The sequence below is a fragment of the Diachasma alloeum genome, unplaced genomic scaffold (assembly GCF_001412515.2).
Source record: "Diachasma alloeum isolate Michigan unplaced genomic scaffold, Dall2.0 Dall_scaffold_00179, whole genome shotgun sequence".
In the NCBI taxonomy this organism is placed as follows: Eukaryota; Metazoa; Arthropoda; class Insecta; order Hymenoptera; family Braconidae; genus Diachasma; species Diachasma alloeum.
Window position 1 is genome coordinate 3,300,382 of NW_021680345.1, and position 18,622 is coordinate 3,319,003.

General features: G+C 39.3%; 3 protein-coding genes across 6 annotated transcripts in view; 1 reads left to right on the plus strand and 2 right to left on the minus strand.

The window, feature by feature from the left end:
• The first annotated feature begins 125 nt into the window (after positions 1-125).
• LOC107042959 lies at positions 126-9,676 on the plus strand. Of its 3 annotated transcripts, XM_015264248.2 has the most exons (4): positions 825-1,292; positions 3,368-6,484; positions 6,563-8,069; positions 8,581-9,676. In XM_015264248.2, the coding sequence occupies exons 1-4, from the start codon at positions 1,290-1,292 to the stop codon at positions 8,844-8,846; spliced, it is 4,893 nt and encodes a 1,630-aa protein (XP_015119734.1). In that variant the 5' UTR covers positions 825-1,289; the 3' UTR covers positions 8,847-9,676. The 3 variants fall into 3 exon arrangements, with proteins under 3 accessions (XP_015119725.1, XP_015119734.1, XP_015119716.1); XM_015264239.2 differs by lacking the exon at positions 825-1,292 and adding an exon at positions 126-135 and having other exon boundaries at positions 3,368-8,069; XM_015264230.2 differs by having other exon boundaries at positions 3,368-8,069.
• Positions 9,009-14,133, minus strand: LOC107042978 (bifunctional peptidase and arginyl-hydroxylase JMJD5). 2 transcript variants are annotated; one of them, XM_015264259.2, is made up of 8 exons: positions 13,951-14,133; positions 12,307-12,451; positions 11,276-11,420; positions 10,895-11,063; positions 10,667-10,825; positions 9,591-9,808; positions 9,371-9,523; positions 9,009-9,313 (listed from the first exon to the last, which is right to left on the minus strand). In XM_015264259.2, the coding sequence occupies exons 2-8, from the start codon at positions 12,447-12,449 to the stop codon at positions 9,059-9,061; spliced, it is 1,242 nt and encodes a 413-aa protein (XP_015119745.1). In that variant the 5' UTR covers positions 12,450-12,451; positions 13,951-14,133; the 3' UTR covers positions 9,009-9,058. The 2 variants fall into 2 exon arrangements, with proteins under 2 accessions (XP_015119745.1, XP_015119754.1); XM_015264268.2 differs by lacking the exon at positions 12,307-12,451.
• Positions 14,134-14,727: 594 nt separating this feature from the next.
• Positions 14,728-18,622, minus strand: part of LOC107041122 (EF-hand domain-containing protein D2 homolog) — a 21,520-nt gene continuing 17,625 nt past the window's right edge. Inside the window, exons 2-4 of the mRNA XM_015261528.1 lie at positions 17,172-17,319; positions 15,886-16,020; positions 14,728-15,210 (exon numbers count right to left, since the gene is read on the minus strand). Of these exons, the coding sequence (XP_015117014.1) occupies positions 15,073-15,210; positions 15,886-16,020; positions 17,172-17,319 (421 nt within the window). The 3' untranslated portion in view covers positions 14,728-15,072. The remainder of the gene's footprint in view (positions 15,211-15,885; positions 16,021-17,171; positions 17,320-18,622) is intronic.

Below are 18,622 nucleotides of genomic sequence, written 5' to 3' on the forward strand. Positions count from 1 at the left end.
GAATGTTTCTCTCGATTCCGAGACTTTTTGTCTGTTTTGGTATGCACTTGATCGTGCCGACAAGGTGATTCATACGAGATAAACACGACTATCTGTTCAGACAATAGCGAGGGGAAGTGGATATCAGCGAATATGGTAACGTAATTTGTTAAGTAATCGACGCAGTNGAAGGAAAGGTTTATTGCTTTATATTGCGATGGGGTCTTCCCTGAGAGTGTAAAATGGGGAAAAGTCCTCTCGGGACTTTTACTGATGTGTTTTTTCCCAAATGTAGGTTTTTCCCAGAAGTACAGCTGGCGACCAGGCGGGGTCAAGAGGGAAAGACCGAGCGTTTGCTTCAGGGGGTGGAAATTATATTGCCCTCCTGGGTCTATATTAACCCTGGGCCCCACTGGACTCCTGACTGTGTAGAGTCTTAGAGATTTTTCAATTAAAGTGTTCACATAGATAAAAACTGTTTCTTATTTTTAAACCCCATAATCCAATATTCTCCCATGAATTTTCCATTTTTTTTCATTATTTTGACTTTTTAACCGAAACACCTTAAGAGGTAACAGAAGGCCATCGTTTTCTCAAAATTATTAAATAAATTTCCTGCTCAAAATTATTATTTTTTCAACCCAAAGTACATTGATCTTCATCATCACCTTCTGGAGATTAATGGGAGATTAAGGGCATTCTGTTACCCCTTAATTATCCCATCATCCCAACCGTTTCATCCACTTCTATTCCAGTGTTTTCAATTATTGCTCTCAAGCCTCCCCGGCAACTGCCGCGACGGCAGCACTGTCCTCGGTCTTCTTCAGAACCTCCCAAAACTCGTGAAGTGCAAGGCCGCGGAGTTCCGTTGCGTCGAGTAGTTCAAGACATCGCGTCTACCTCCGTCGATTTCCGCCGTAAATTTGTGAATTTATCACGTTCACACTTGTTATCCATTGAAAAACCTGCCGAAATGCACGCATCAACGAATTCTAACCGTAAAGTGATGAAAATGTGAGGGAATGAGAGTTGTTTCGGTGAAGGCGCTTGTAAACGTGACGCGTAGTTACCGGTAAGCCCTCTCCTCGCAAAACAAAGGACTCGTTCATGATTTTCGGGACACGTGACGCGCGACTCTGACTCGACTCCCTGTAGTCCTCACTAAATTATTTCATAGTGAATGTTTCTCTCGATTCCGAGACTTTTTGTCTGTTTTGGTATGCACTTGATCGTGCCGACAAGGTGATTCATACGAGATAAACACGACTATCTGTTCAGACAATAGCGAGGGGAAGTGGATATCAGCGAATATGGTAACGTAATTTGTTAAGTAATCGACGCAGTTGATTGCGTGTGTCCTCACCCACAGATACACAATTTTTAGTTCATAACGCAATGTTCAATATCGGAGAGTGAGGAGAGATATTAATCCAGGAGTAGATACAACTGGATTTTAGTTTAAGATAAGTTTTTGGGAAATATTTCGGATTCTAGGAGAGATAATTGAAGGCATGTTTGGGAGGATATAGGGCACGCACGAAAAGATTCAATGGAAAACCTAGCGAATTCGCTAGAAAATTCTATTGGAATTCTCTAGGAATTATATGGGATTTCTATAGGATTTCTACTGGAATTCTATTGGAAAATACTATTTGTTTTTTGCGGTAATTCTATTGGATATTCGACAAGAAAAAGTCAATAGATTTTGAATTTCTGTTTGAAATTTTCTGTTGTGCCCAATAATTTTTAATAGAGAAAATCTCAAGAGAAAAATTCGAACTGAAATTCGAAATCTATTGAATTTTTTTAGCGAATATCTAATAAAATCAGCGCAAAAAACAAATAGAAATCCCATAGAATTCCTATAGAATTTTTCTATTAGGTTTTCTAATTTTTTCATACGTGGGGAGAGGGGGGTGGGTGTAATACATATATGTAATACACAGGGGGGTATATACATTATGAATATTTCAAGTGAAGTGTCCATTTTACCCCACTCTCCCCTAGGTTTTTGGATTGAGCAGAAAAGAGGGCGAAATAAAATTTCTGATCGTCAATAACTCCAGATCACTTGAGAAAAATTCAACAATATCTTAGTCGTTTCAGAAGTATTTTTTGAAGCTCTAAAGTCAAACCTGATTCATTCTAATTGGAATTAACTCAGGATGTGGATTATGGGATAATTGGAAAAATCAGTAAGCCGTACTAATTCATTGTCGAATCGCGACGTTCCGCTTGTAATTCAAGCTTTCTCAGACTCTCGACATCTCTGGTAGGTTGTCACCATAAAATAATGAGAACATTCCTAATGAGTCTCAAGAACATAACAACACAGTTGAATCGAATCGACGGATCAGTAGCAGTCTCGCCGGCACAACAAGCCAAAAAAAATTGGAATATTTTGATAAGAGATATTAATGATTCAAGGAAATGCATTTTATACTTCCCTTTTCTCTATCATGATTTCTCTGTCTGCTTCGGATGGGGAAATATTTATGAAAAACTCATACTGTATGTCGGTAAAAATGACTGAATTCCACCTGCAGATTAGCTCGAATATCTCGAAACCTACGCTCCACTTTCTTTTAATTTTCATTGAGATGTTTCATTTTATTTCAAGAATAAAAATACTCGAAAATTATTAATATCCAAATTATTATCGAAACTCGCATTTTTAGAATGAATAAGAAGATCAAATTCTCTTAAACCTTCAACATAACTGGAAAAATAAATTAACAATTTGGTCGCATCTAAATCCAGTTCGAATGGCAATCCGTGAGGTTTCTTGTAGCTCATTCTACTCCAGAAAAAAACTCTTCACAAAAAGTTCGCCACTCCCGCATATACCTCGAGATATTCTCTGATGACTCAGATTTCAGTTCTGTTGAAGAAAAAAAAGAATAAATTCCATTCACGAGTCAGTTCTTGGTAAATGGCTTGCACTCGAAGATGAATTTTTATCGAGATGTTTTTGTAAATCTCATTTCACCCTACAAAAATCTCCTCTTCAAAAGTTTGCCACTCCCCCAGACTCTGAAATATTATAACAAATCTAACAAAATAAAGATATAACAAAAAATCAATCAAGTTATTAATGAAATCGAGATTTCCACATTCACGTTTTTACGTTTTTTTCTACATCTCACTCCACTTCCTAAAAACTTTGGCTATTTTCCTCTCACTCCGAGCTATTCAATAACGACTCAAATTTCCGTTCAGTTGAAGATAAAAATGATTTTGCCCCACTCTTCCCTACAAAACTTACATAAATAACAATATAAATATTAAAATAAAACTCCAACTTACGTTATAACTCAACTCGAAACTCTCCAAATCCCCCGCTGTGCCTCCGCAAAAGAATTCAAGAATAATTTTCTTCGAATTCCAGACGACCGAGAAAGTAGAATTCGACACCTCGGCGATGCATGCCCTAAACGCCAACATAATGAAATGTCTCGACGGAATGAACGCGGCGTCACTCCTCTCAAAATCCCTGACCCCCGAGGAGAAGAGGCACCTCGCCCGTGCCACCGAGGACTTTACAAACGGTCTCTACAACGCCGCGGTAATTCGATACGAAGCCTACGTCACCTCGAAACGTAAACTCCCCCTGAACAACAACGAGCACTCGCGCCTGGACATAATCGTCCAGTACCTCGTCTGTAAGTGCCTCCTGCAGTCTAATCAATTTCTAGAACTGAACAAGGCCCGATCGATCCTGACAGACCTAGAGGTCTCATTCGGTGGCACCTACCCCATGATCTACCTGGGGCTCACCCAATTCTACACCAAAGTCTTCTGCTTCGACGAGGCGGAGCGCATGGCCACAAAAGGCCTGTCAGTCGCCAACTCCTCGGACTTTCCCGTGTGCTACCTCCCAGAATCGGAGACCCTCATCCCCGAGAGTACAATGGACGAGCTAACAAAACAGCTGACAAGCCTCAAGGAGCAGTGCTCTGGCTGGCACCCACCAGACGCCAGATGCTTCATGACAATCTGCAGATTGACCTCTCAAAACCACATCTGCGGCAGAGACATCTTCGTCAAATCCCCAGCGTACAACGGAATGGTCACAGTCACCTGCAGCAATACAACAAATCCCTGCGAAATTCACTTCCACTGCGCCTGCTGGAAGGTCAAGAAGGACGAGTCATCGTCGATTGCAAAGATCTCAGACAAAGAGGTCCTCCTCAACTGGGAGTGCTTCACCCCCAACTGCGGTACCGAGGAGGAGCCAAGTCTCATAAAAAAGATAACAATTCACAAAGAGGATGGCAGTGTGAAGGACATCGAGCCCTCGGCGGACAAATCACAGTGGCATGCTCAGCAGACAACTTCAATATCGAAGGGAGCTACTCGCAAACAGAAGCAGTTGAGCAGAATAACATCCAAAGTTCCCCGAGTCAAGCACATTCTGCCCGTCGACAAGATCAGCGAGACGACTGAGCATCCCCACACCAGCGAGGACGCCTTAAACGTGTGCGGTGTTGTTCAGGGAGTGGAGGAAGTCGTCGAGTCTCTGGAGACAACGACATGCGATCTATTCACCTCGAAAGTCATGCAAATGATATCCCTCAGGGAGTTGAATTTCAATATAGATCCAGATAACGATTGGAGGCCCAACAAGGCGTACTATGGTAACGAACACATGAGGAGTACCATTGACACAAGTTACGAGCCTGATTTCTCAGAGGACGGTGAAAGCAAGATTTTCATTAAATCCTTTTTGTTCTCTTATTTTTTATCGTATATTGAGAATAGGGGGCCCATTAAGAATGATGACTTGATGAGGGAGTGGAATAGTTTGACTGAGAGCAGTGATTTCGAGCCTATTCTCAAGGATTTCGATGGGATCATTGATGTGAGAAAGTTTTTGCTTCAATCCCTCAAGTTTGTGGCTATTGGGAACTACATTTGTATACCAGCATTGCTGCCGGGGGCTTATGCACTCGCGGAGGAGGAGGCAGAGCTCAGGGTGATGGAGATGATGGAGAAGAAGACGTTTGACTTTAGTAGTGGGCATCTGAAGAGGAGGAAGAAGACGGAGGTCGAGGTGAAATCTGAACCTCGTGATCGAGCTGCCACTGCTAGTGCGAAGGTGGAGGGTGAGAAGGCTGAGGCTGATCCAGCTGAGAGTGATCCATTCTTGCTGACCGCTGAGGATTTTCTGGATGATGTGGAGGAGGAGTCGGATGGGGATGCTTACAGCACTACTGTTGAGTCGGAGGACTCGAGTGATACGAATGCGAGCTTCCAGACGCCTGTGAAGAAGATGAAAGTACAGGAGGTAGAGGAGGACGTTGCTGGCGATGTCAAGAAGAAGTTGGAAAAGAAGTTTGTCGAGGAGGAGATGAAAGAGACTGCGGTGAAAGAGAAGGGTGAGGATGAGGGGGCAGATGGTGGGAGAGTTGAAGAGAATAATGGGGACGAGATTGAAGGGATTGAACGGATGGAAGAATCTGATAAGGAGGAGGTGATTGAACAGCCCTCATGCAAGGTTGAACAGGCAGCGAGGGAACAAATGCCACCACCTCCAAAACCACATGAGGTTAAACAAAGAAAGAAGAAGAAACATGAGATTAAGCAAGGAAAGAAACAAGTGATTACGACTCAGAAGAAGAAAAATAAGAACAAGAAAAATCAGCAAAGCAATAACAGGAAGCCATCGGAGAAGCCAAAGGAAATTTCTGAACGTTGCGTCATCGAGACTGAGTCAGAGGGGACGCTGGACGATCAAGACGACCTCCCCTGGGACTGCAAGAAGCACGAGTATTGCAGATGCGAGAAACTGTATGACCAGGAAGCTGCGATCAAAACCCTGGAGGAAGAGCTAGAAAGCTACCGAGAAGAGCTTCGAAGAAGTGGAGAGAGGCTGAAAATGAGTGAAGACGAACACCTGAAGACTCAAGAAAAACTCCAGAAGACTCAGGACGAACTCCAGGAGGCTCAAGGCAAATTACAGACAGTCTCAGACAAGCTCCAGAAGAATAAAGACGAGCTAGAGACGGTGAAAACGAGACTCAAGGAGACTGAAGACCAGTTGAAAACCACTGAAACTGATCTTCAGAGCAGTCGAAACGAGCTGAAATCCGAGCAGGACAAGTCCACAGAGATGAAGCGAAAGATGTCGATGAAAATTCTGGATTATGAGTTCAATTACAACGTCAACTTGATCACTTGCAAGATTGACATAACCCAGAGTCAATACGCTGTTGTAGCTAAACTCCAGAATCTCGTGCATCAGATTACGAAGAATTACTTGAATGTTGATTGGACAGAGTGGGCAGATCCCCTGGAGAAGCTCGAGAGGATGCGAGCAGACCTCGAGAGTGAGCACAGAAAGCTGACAAAGCTGATGAAATCGAACAATCCGAGTGAGGAGAGGGAGCAGGCCTTCAGGACCCACATGAATACCCTCAACTCCCCGCCCCTTCCTCAGAGGAATATTCAAGATTTAATGGAAATAGCTGTCAACATGTTGAAAAATCACTTCCAGCAGCCAATGGTAAGTTATCGTCGAGCTATTGTTCCACCTGGGGTTAATCAGGTTCCCCCAATAATCCCTCTGTGGTATCAACAACAGCCCCGTTACGCTCCACCACCTTCGCTTCCATGCAGTCCCTATCACCCCTTGAACAACCCCATGATGCCATCGGGATCGTTTCAATCGTCTGGGTACTCGAGACCTCCCTATGTGAGAGCAGGATTCCAAAGAGAGTATTCACCTTATCTGGGGTCTCCTATCACCATTACTGATGTCACGACAAATCCCCCATCTGCGACACCACCAGTACAAACCTCTGATGATAAGAAGAAGAAAGCTGAGGTCAGAAGAGAGAGCTCTGAGTCAGAGTCCAGTGAGGAGCATTCTGAAAAGAGAAGTGGAGAGAGCAGCAGGTCAGAGGTGTCGAGCAGTTCGAGAGATGCAGTAGATCCTGGACAAGGGCCAGTTGCTGCCGTGGAGGGACAGCCAAATGAACCCCAGGTGGACAAGAATTCACAAGATATTGTTAGTTCTCAGGTGCACGCTTCTCCAGCAGTTGCATCGGACAATACCAATGTACGTGTCAAGAATTACATTCAGGTTCCACCGCCAGTGCCAACGGTTCCTCCAACGAAAGTCAAACCTGCTCAAGTCATTCTAAAAGCTCCTGTTCAAGCTCATGTGCAAACTTCTGCACAAACACTACAGGATCCATCTGTAATCATGAGTGTTCTTGCTCAGTCTGTGCAGCCAATTGAAGCTAGTGATGCCAAACCCCCTGTTCCTGGCTCGTCGATGATGCCAGCTCTTGCCTCTACCTCTTCATCATCTCCACCTTTGACGGTTAATGCAGCTCCAACGACTCCAGTTGAAGCGGCTAAAGCTCTTCCTGCTACAACAGTGAAGCCTGCAACTCTGGCAGCCAATTTTGCATCGCTTGTGGCTCTAGCTGCTTCGTCATCTTATGCAGTGAACAAAATGCCGAGACCTGCTGAGGTGGTTTCTGCACAGAACCTGCAGATTCATCCATCTTCACCTATTCCTCAAGCCATGAAGGTTCCCCAGAATGTGCCAGCAACTCCCCCAGCGAAGAAACTGTTGACAGCACTTGATGTGACTGCCCAGCAGGCAGTTAAAGCCTCTGCAAAGACAGCTTCATCAGACAGCAGTTCATCAGCAGTTCATCAGGGTCTGGTGAAGGAGAAAATGTCAGAGCAATCAGCACCTCCTTCTCGTCCACCGAGTGTTCAAGAGCCTGAGAGGAACAACGAGAGGCCAGTGCATGGGTTCGGTGAAGTCAAGAAACAGAAGATACAGAGCATGGACAAGCTGCTGCACATCCTTCGTAATAAGCATCCTGGAGTGCTCGAATTCGATCTCATATGGAGCATTAAAATTGTGAGGAAGAATCATAATGACTCTCTGACTGGACTTCCTCTCGTTCAGATCATCGCGGAGGCTGATAAGATCCTCAATTCGAGGCAGAAGCTCCAGCTGATTCCTTATCTCTCCAGCAACAAGCCTGCTAATGTGAAGAATCAGGGGGTCTACTTGACCACGCAGGCGGGGAGAACGGGGAGTGATCCTAACTCCTCGACGTCTTCTGGTGAGTTGGGGAATTAGCTATCGTATTTAGGGGCAAAATGAACATTTTTTAAAGTTTCTTTCAAGTTTCTTAAGGTGTTTCGGTTGAGAGGTCAAAGTAATGAAAAAAATTGGAAAATTTATGGGGGAAATTTCTAAGTACGCTGCATCATTGAGAATTCTTGCACATTTTCTTCAGATCTTGTTGTGTACAGTTGTTCTCTCACATTTTTCACAAATCTGTGGACAGCTGTGGATGTGTACAGTCGCGGAAGTACAAACGCCCCCCCCCTCCGAATATTTGAAAATTTTGTGCTCAGCGATTGAATCAGGACTCGAGAACAATAAGACTCCCCATCCATTTCACCCTCCGGTGATCTACACACGAAACACCTCAAGTTTTTTGAGTTTCTTTAATTTTCTTAAAATTTTTAAATCATGTACAAAGCCCTTGAGCACGATTAATTCACTAATTCCAATTTCACCTCGTCACGTACTTGTCATCCTCAACCCCCTGACATTTTCCCTTTCAGTTTCGTCCTTCCATCGAGACACTGTTGCCAAGAAGAATCCCTGGAGCAAGCCTCAGAACGTCTCCTGGATCAAGGAGTCCCCGGAGGCTGAATGTGTCATCTGCTGGGAGACCCTAGTCTCTGAGCTGAAGATACCGACGTACACCCTAGAGTGCCAACACACATTCCACAAGCAGTGCCTGGTCACCTGGTTCAACCAGAGCCGATCGTGCCCCACCTGCAGGATCCACTCGACAATTGACGACGAGTTCCCTCCACTGCCGTAATCAAGTACAACAACGATCATTTCATTTTTTCTTTATCTGGTATTTCCTTCATCCAACGGCAGCACTTCTTTTTATTTTTGTACAAGCTGATAACGAGTATTTTACCAACGTTAAGAGTTAGAATTATTTTTTTAACTATTGAACCGTTGAGAGATGTGTTTATTAAATAATACAGATTATTATTTTCTTTCATACATTTTTTTTATTGGTAATTACCACCAGAAACTAATAGAAAAGCATGGAGACAGGCTCACAACGTGATGCCACCATCCTGGAGGAATGAATAGCATTTCTCCCTCGTTAAGATAACACATTATTCCTTGAGCATTTTTAAAATCAGGGAAATTAACATAATCAGGATTTATCGGATCCACTTGTGCTGTGTTGGATAACAACCTCGTATCGTATGGATACAAATTTCTACTATCATTTGGATGATAAAGTATCACTCGTTTGCAACCAAAAACCTGGAAATGATGGAAAATCAAAATTTCGTTATTAGTTGATTATTTGATTTGTCTCACCTGACACAGGAGATTATTTTTTGGATCATAGTGAAGAGGTGAGACTGTTCCTTTGGGGCCGAACCAGGCGTTAGTGTCAGGCAGACTGTCTTCAGAATTATCAGAGAAGCTGCAGTAGTCGGGAATTGAAAAGTCTTCTTTCAGTTCTGGAATCTTAACGACATGAGGTTGTTCTCACAGCTGTGTTGGATCTTAGTGTTATAGATATTGCGACTCTTACTTGTTCGAAGAGCTGATGTTGCGCGAGATATCCAACTTTATCATTGTTTTTTGTAACATGTGATTTAATAAAGTCTGAGAGGGTAATGAGGTGTTGACACCAGTCTTCTTCAGTGTATTTTGAACCTATTTCTATGGGAACTGTACGGGTTCCAGCTATTTTTATGAGGTAGTTGGGGTCTTTCCATAGAGTTAAAGCTTTCCAGTGGTCTATACATCCTGTGCAGATAAAATAGAAGAGAAATTCATTGAACAAATAGATAAATTTGGACTTTTTCTTACTCAGAGGGGTAGAAACAATTTCCAACAAGAAATAGGGGAGGGTAGGGTAAAATGGACACTAGATTTTTTTAACATTATTCATAACTCAGAAACAAATTTATTAATTGACATCAGCTTAAGCTCATCACAAAGGGAAAGAATTGTTGCTGGTATTAAAAAAAAATTACTAAATTTCAGCAACATTTCAACCCGTCATTAACATTTATAAAAAAGTCAAGTGTCCATTTTACCCCAGCCTCCTCTAATTTGGAAATACAAAATTTCTAAACAAGAATCAGGAGACTACTAATAGTTTATTAATAACTTCAATTAATTTGATTATTATGGTTGATTATTATAGTTGATTATTATAATAGTTATGGGTCTTATCACTTGGAAATTGACATTCTATAAGTAAGCGATGAACAACCATACGAGATCTATTCTTGCACGGGAAATTTTCATCTCCAGGTACTTTTTAAATCTTCAGACAGATAGGAACCCCTTGTCAGCAAACCGGAGTAATACATTAATTATCTTCACTCATTGATCATATTTATGATGAAAAGATGTTGTTATTAGATGAAATATTCCTAGAATAGCCGTCTCCAGATTCAATAAACTTTCCTCTTAATTTTCTAGTCGATTGTTTGTGAGGTTTTGCTATTTTATGTTCAGCGCAAAATGTTCGAGACGAGGTAGTTATCAATGTGTGAATTTATGGTTGTAGATAAGACTTGCTTAGGAATTTTTCTTCTACCAGACATCCTGCAAATATAAATGATTCATCATTCCCATGAATTATTCAACTGGTACCTTCTAATACTGCAGGGCTTTTCTTCACGAAAATATCACGATAGAATGTCTCCATCGATGGAGATTTATATCGTTGAACCCATTCCAATCCACGCAAGAGATTCTTAGGAACATTTGTCGAGTCACATTGCAAAATACCAGAGTTTTTGCTTACAACAGCTGGTGGACAAAGAAATAATTAAAGAAAATTCAATCTATCCGTGGCGATAAATAAGTGATTATGCTTACAGCACATTTTTTCGTTCAGTCTAGAGGCGATTCTCGTCAACAAATGGGGGATGTCGTCGAGTGGAGCACCCAGCAGCAATCCCCTGTCGACTTGCTCAATCATTTTTGTTGTTATATCGGTTTTATAGTGGTCTTCAACACCTTGGGAACTCATTTCTAAAACTATACACTGAAAATAAATTTACATCTTAAAATGATACTTGTGTTATTTCAGGGAATTCTTGATTGAATAAAATTATGGAATACGAAAATTCAATGAAAAATATTAGGCGAGTAATCTTTTATTTTGAGAAATAATCGGTTTTTAATATTTTTCATTCAAGTTTCGTATTCAATGATTGAGGAATTGCAGGGAAAGAATTATTCTGAATGGTTGGGTACCTTCAATACGCTACAAATTGTGTAGCAATATCTGTGCCTCATTTCCACATCTTTCCAATGTCCAGTATTCAATGCTTCCCAAGTTCTATCCACGCAAGCCTCCAATCTCAGCAATGTTTTCTCAATCCATTCAGGTGATGGTCTCCTTGAATTAATAGTCAAAACCCCCAATTACAAATTATGAACGTTATTGCAGAAAACACAGACGAACATAAAAATGAGTGCAAAGTCATGGAATGAGGGGAATGAATTATTCTTTAAGACCAAGTTTCGAAGAAATATATCTTACTGACAGAAAACAAAATATTCTGAGGGACAAAATGTGAGTTGAGAAAAATCAAGAATAAAAAATCTCGTGCTGAATATTTGAAGAGTGAAGAAGGGAATTTTCCATTGTTTTGTTTCTTTGTGAAAGTAAAGAAAAAGTCTTCCTAAAAATTCCTGAAAAATAAGGAATTAATTCTTGAATAGAATAATCACACGTTTGAAACGTTCGTATGTTTAAATGAAATAATTTTCCTCTTGCTAAGTTTCGATTAGCGATTTTTTTATTTACACAGGACATGTTTGAGAACATGTTTTCTTTCTCAGCGCGAAATCTATTTTTTTTTCTTTGTAAAATACTGAAAAGATACTCATAAAAATTGGATCCCGTTTATTGCAAAGATTTCTCTATCTTTTATTCAAACAGAACATGTTTGACATGTTTTTTACTTTCAGTGCGAAATCTAGTTAAATACGAGGAATTTCCATTCTTTCCAGTTTTGTTTTCTTTGAACAATACAGCGAAAATACTCCTAAAAATTTTATCCCGTTCATTCTAAAGATCTCTCTATCTTTGACGGTAATAATTCATTAAATTCTGTATGAAATAAGATAATTATTCCCCACGAAAAATAAATTTTTCATTCATAAGAAGCCCAGACTAAAATTGAATGACGAAGTCATGTTCATGTCCTGAATATCTCCTCAATAATTAAGTTTTCATTCCCCCCCCCCTTACTAAATCAAATTCCAAACAATGACTCAACTCATTAGATCTGATTGCACCCTCAAGGGCTCTGCAAATAGGCACCACGTGGGCTTTAATTTCATTGGGCACACGATTCTCGCAGTTTTTCATTAAAACTCCCCAACAAACATCTCCAGTCAGCGGAGCTATTCCCTCAGCCATTTCTGCAAGATCAAAGGTGCACAAGAATAGAAAAATCAATAATAATGTGTGAAAATAATTTAATCAGTTAATCAAATGCACAAATTTGGAGTTGTTATTACAAAGCTCTGGCCACTGTACAATCAAATGATCCGCGACGAAATACAAAATTTTCCCCGAGAGTGAAAAAGTCTTGACTCTACAAAAACTCTCGACAAAGATGATTCTCGTTTTACTGAGAAAAAAAATCTTGAGGATGAACGAGCCCAGGCACAGAGGGACTCCAGTGCCGGGACCATTGCAGAGTATCAAGTCAGGACGTTCAGACAGTAATAATCTCATAGCGTGGAAGAATGCGACGAGGGTGGTGCCAATGCTAGTGAAGTAGGACTGGCCAACTTGTCTACTCCTGAATATTCGGAGGACTTTCGAGTCCCCTCGGCTCCCCTCAATGTCCACGAGCTTCGACGGGGACATTTTATCGGTCTGTGCGTGAATGTAGGTTCGGGGAGTGTATTTTGAAATGTCTAAATGCTTCACTATGCGCAACATCTCAGTGGTGTGACCCCCAGAACCGAGGACTATCAACGTTCTAATAGTTTTTCGTCCACTGGGAATTCTGCCGCGATCGATGACGATCAGGTAAAGTATTCTGGATAAAAACCCGAGGATCAGGGGGACAGCACAGTAGAGTGTGAGCATCATCATGTCGAGTTCATGAATTTGCCTAGCAACAAAAAAATTGTATTGTCATATTTCACGTGAGGTGATCGATAAAGGGATTCGTAATAGCTTTTCTGCACATGTTTTTAAATATTTTGGGGGGAAAACAGTTTATCTCAATCATTGAGTTTTGGATCATTTTGGTTCCAGATGGAACTATTGGAAATCTGAAATTTTCTGTTTTTTTGTGTCAGAATAATTCATTTTGGCCTCAGAATGTACGTGTGTACATGTGGCCGATCGTTTTTCGACAATAACCGAAAAAATAATTAATAATAATAATAATAATAATATGTAAAAAATATATATATTAATAATATTATGATTATTTTCTTTTTAATGATTAATTGTTTTGATGAATCCCATTGTGATTTAAAATATACTTTCCAATGGCATCCCAATCGAGGTCAATTATGAACTTGATTGCATCATCTGTTGTTAAAAAAATTTATTTTGCAACTAATTTTCAGGGAAAGGGAAAAAAATTTAACGTTGGGATAATGTTGAATTCCATTGAAAATACGTCGTCATAGAAATAATTCCGGGGGGTAAATTCGACGACATAGATACAATTAAAATTATTCAACACATTTTTTTCCAAACATTTTCTTCTTATGAATATAATGATATTGCGGATTCCAAAATATTACTTGCAGAGAAAAAAATTGTTTATTTATTAATTATGAATTATGAATGAAACAATCTAATGGTGAGGAAACTTTGAATGAGAAAAAAATTGTCGAAATACTCGGACTTTCTCATTAACGAACAAAGTGCTGTTTGTTGACGATATTCTAACCTTACAACCGACGATTCCTCAAATAAACCGATGATCCTCTCCCTTCAATTCTCCCCAAAACCGCTCTTCCGTCACAACACTCAACTATCTACAATTTTCAAAGTAAAAATCAGCTGTGTATCTTTTGTAGGTTATTTGGTTTTCACCAAAAAACCGCAATAACCCACAAAAAAAACCAACGAGAGAGAGGGAAAAAAATTATGTGAGGGGTTTTTAGGGTCTCTGTAGTGGTCACTATGAAAATAATCATTTCTGTTTCCAAGCGTCGATAAAGAAGGCAGTAACATTTTGTTCGACATTTGTGTACTTCAAAAAAATTCAAAATTCCATAGTGCAATTTAATTAGTCAAATTTTCACTCAAAAATATCCATTCAAATGGTTAACTTCATAAAAAATAATTTTAAAATATTAAATTTTTCATATTTTATTTTTTTTAATATAGAAAAATAATAATAATCGTTTTTTAATTTTTTAATTTTTTTCATATTTTGTGAACTTCAAAAAACAACATATATATTTAGTTTAATAATTTCTTTTATTTTATCACAATTAACATTCTTAAAACCTTGAAAATCTAAGACATTACATCAATGAATGAAGAAACGAGAAATAATTTTATGTACACATGAATGTAAAAGAAAGTTTGACGAAGAAAACTATCAATTAAAAGTGATATGTCCTAGTTAATAACGAAATGAAAAGTTTCTATCAATGAGATTTCTTGTTACTCGTCTGACATTGGACGATAAATGACAATGATTCATGAGGTGTCACGACGATATAAAATAAAAAAGAGAAACCTTACACTTTAAACACTTAAGTTATTACACTTCCAGTTGCGCTCTCTCAAGGCTAAAATATTTCGCGCAAATCTTTTTTTTATACTCTCAAATTCCTAAAACTTGAATGAAATTACATGCCAACAGTTCATAATTTTTGAGACACTTTCAACACTTTCATTCTAAACTACAATTTCGTTGCCTAAATAACACCGATAATAGGTAATCTGGAGGATGTCTGGGTGTAATATTGCGCAGCTATTTAAAATTAGTCCAGAGAATTGATAAAAAGCCTCCACATTTTGTAAGATAATACGTAACTCTACACTTGTAAACTCAGACTTAATTATTTCCGAAGATAGCAGCTCTCTCGCGAAACTGCGCACGCCTTGCTGCCTTCTCCTCCTCCTCGCGTCGTCGTTCCTCCTGCTCCATTCGAATTTCATCTTCAAATTTGCTTGACTTTCGTAATTGCTCAATCTAGAATAGAAATTGAAGGAACAATTTATTCAAGTTCAAGTTTATTACTCTATCTGAGGGATCTTATCTTGTGTCTAGCTTCAGCTAGATCGGAGCCAGCCTTGATGTATCACCTTGATCCATCATTTTTCCTTTTCGCTCTTTTCTTATTGTGAGCCCCGCGTACGCATTATTTGCAATCTTCCACTTCATTCTGCGTCATTCTAGTCATTTCCTCTTATTTTTCTGCTGTTTGACTTTATCATTACTTTATTATGTGCAACATAATGTACAGTGAATAAATTTCAATTGATAAATCAATCAAAACCTTATTTACTTGTGGGAAGCTTCATTTTCTTCATTTAAAGTTCAAATGTTTTGAATCACTCATTGACGCATTATATTATAAAAATGAATGATACATAGAAAAAAACTCAATCAATGGTAAAAGTGAGTAATGACTGAACAATTGATCAATAATTTTGAATCATTGATCAATTCCCTTTCACTTTTCGGTATTTTCAGAAAACATGTGGATGATATTTGATTCTCACAACTAAAATTTGCCACTCCATTTCGAATGGAGTGCATACCGTGAATAAGTGTATAAAGAAGTGAATAAGAATATAAAAATTAGTGATTGTAGTTGACATCATTCAGTTCAAATATTGATGGGAGATTTTTCGAGCAATTTACCTTAGCTTCAAAGAAATTTTTAGCTCCAGTGACTCCGACTTCGTCGACATTTACTTCTGTCAATCTGGCCAATTGCCCGAGACCGGAATCCTGCTCCAATTCTCCAGCATGAGCTTTTCTGTAGATCAGCAAGAACTGAAAACAAACAGAAATACGAATAATGAAGAAATTCTCACCGAAATGTGAAGAATAGACAATTATCATGATGTAAGGAATGTTTTCTTTCGGCGAATACTGAAAACGATCACGGGAAAAGAAAGGAACAACTAGATTTTGCTGACCTTTCCGCGGTCACGTGTGAAAAAATTGAATGGGAATCGCACGATCGCGGATATCCTATTAAATTCGTATTGCACTTTTATTCAGAAAAAAGTCAATAGATCGACATTTTTTACGACTCATTTCTCGAATTTTTCTTGCATTTCCTCCCGTGCATTTATTTTGTTTTTCATCACCAAAATCAAAAACAATAACTTCCAAAATTCATGCTCAAGAATTGTTAGAGCAAAGACTGCAATAAACAAAATATCTATCGAATTTTTCCAAGGAAATAGGATAAAATTTTCGAGCGAATTCGCTATATTTTCAAAAAAATATTGACCAGTGAAACAACTTCAGCTAAATTATGAACAACAGTAAACTATTATGGCGCAATAAATATCTTTCCCGGTGAGTAATTCGAATGATCATGGAACAAAACGGAATTATATGATTCACAGTAACTCCAGGTATAACATCTATAAAAATTCGCATTTCCCCATGGTTTCCACGAATGACCAATTCCTCACTTCGCCGTATCTCGTAAATTGCGACCTATCGAGTTACCTTTACGGCCCCCACTTGAGTAATGAAAATTTCTCCCCCTAATTTTCCGCCAATTTCTCCAATTTACGATTAGGGCCATTTTGAAGCTGTAAAATTAATGGTAACGTAATTTCATATAATTTACAGCTGAAGACAATTCGATTGTTAACGAATTGGGAAATTTAACGCCACCAAAGTAGTGAGCATCGCGTTATAACCGAGAATGACTCCGACGTTATGACATTTCCGGTTAAATTGAAGCTTCAGCGATCGTAAATATCAATTATCGTTCGCACAATGTCTGCCGTTAGGCGCAAAAGTGTTGGGTCCTGAAATTGCCATGAAATTCCCCCATTCAATGCCGAAATTATTACAGAAACCTGTGGCCTCCCACTTGAGAGCCATTTTCATTCGCATTTAACGAGTGAAAGCCAAAACCAAAAATATTTGTTACTCATAAAGGAAATGAAGGAGTCACTCACCTCGCGAAACGAGATGCGACCATCGCCATCCTCATCGACTTCCTGGATCATGGCCTTGAGCCCCAAGTGGGTCTGGGGTGCTCCAAGGACCTCCATCATTCTCTTCAGCTCAGCAAGATCCAGGAACCCATCTTTTCCATCATCAAACCTGAAAAAATGAAGAATCCCGAGGTTAAAACGATGCATTCGAGGACATTCCAGTGATGCCGCTCGTGAAATTGAATTCGATTTTTGAAAATTACGTTAAGCCCTGTTTCAGTGAAAAAGTTACAAATTTTGTTAAACTGTTTGTTAAATTTTGTTAAACTGAAATGAAACTTCGAACGGCCAAATTGGATTCTGCATTTCGGAACGTTACAAAACATTTCAAGAATTTAAAATAAATTTAGGAAATCTCCTTTTCGAAGAAGATATATAAGATACTTTATAAATACTCATTTTTTAACATTACTTCTAGTAAAAAATCCGCTTCGTTAAATCAGAACTTCAAAATAAAGTCGTAATTTTTACTACAGTGATTTCATTGTCTTGCAGATTTGACGTAAAAATTCTTGAAAGGTCACACTAACTGATTACTCAATTTCATGTTTTCTTTTAAATTATTCGCTCCGTGTGACGAATACCAGTCAAACAGAACGTGTCGCAACGTACAATGAAACCAAGTCCAAAAAGAAATGTTTTAGAAACGCGATAACCGAGAAAAAAAATGTTTCATGCTAATTAGCACGTTTGTCAAGACCTGAAACATGACAAAAGTGACTACCGCTATGCAGGTGGCACGGCATTGTGTAAAATTGCGCAACAAAGAGTCTGTCCTAACGATTTTTCAAACCACCAGTAAATGGCAATGCGGTGAAACTACTCTTAAGTACACGTTTTTACCCCAGATTGAGGATTGGTAAGCACTTTCGTCATACCACGTGGGCAAAATCCAAAGTACAAGTCAGTCAACTGTCACCCCCCGGACGTTACAACCGTCATGAATGTCCCTTTCAATAGTATTCACCTGTGATAAACCCGACGACACTATTGCACAACAAGAAATCCAATAAAAACGACTGTCAGGAAGATGGAGTGGAAGCTAGCCGAAAATTCGTTTGCCGAAAATAGGAAAGCAGTGGTTCTCACGCTCGACCGAGTTTCCACCCTTGGAAGATGATTTAGCAGATTATTAAAGGCCGACAAAACTTGACAAAACTAATATCTATTAGCGTATTGAGTGCAAGACAATTAACAATTAACCATTTGTTTATTGTAGTTAATAATAATATGTGGATTTTGGGATTTTGGGGTTCTAGAGGTGACAAAACTCTGAAATTGCGAGGGTACCTTCAGAGGACCCCCACAGACTTTTGTCACCCCACAAATGTCAAAAAAAATATCAATTGACATTTTCCATTGATTTTTTTAAAAGTTAATTTTCTGCTAACCTGATTACTTGCATTCTAATT